Source organism: Myotis davidii, unplaced genomic scaffold (assembly GCF_000327345.1).
Source record: "Myotis davidii unplaced genomic scaffold, ASM32734v1 scaffold1182, whole genome shotgun sequence".
Classification (NCBI taxonomy): domain Eukaryota; kingdom Metazoa; phylum Chordata; class Mammalia; order Chiroptera; family Vespertilionidae; genus Myotis; species Myotis davidii.
Window position 1 is genome coordinate 106,184 of NW_006293525.1, and position 217 is coordinate 106,400.

General features: G+C 69.1%; 1 protein-coding gene across 1 annotated transcript in view; it reads left to right on the plus strand.

The window, feature by feature from the left end:
- Positions 1 to 217, plus strand: part of HTR5A (5-hydroxytryptamine receptor 5A) — a gene marked incomplete at its 5' end in the record, with an annotated part of 7,325 nt that continues 7,108 nt past the window's right edge. Inside the window, one exon of the mRNA XM_015566150.1 lies at positions 1 to 213. Within this exon, the coding sequence (XP_015421636.1) occupies positions 1 to 213 (213 nt within the window). The remainder of the gene's footprint in view (positions 214 to 217) is intronic.

The window sequence follows — 217 nt, forward strand, 5'->3', positions numbered from 1 at the left end:
AACCCCCCGCCCCCCCGGGCCCGCCTCTCGGTGCTCGGCGCGTTGGTGCTGACCTTGCTCGGCTGTCTGGTGGCAGCGACCTTCGCCTGGAACGCGCTGGTACTGGCGACAATTGCGCATGTGCGCACCTTCCACCGCGCTCCGTACAACCTGGTGGTGTCCATGGCCGTCTCGGACGTGCTGGTGGCCACGCTGGTCATGCCGCTGAGCCTGGCTC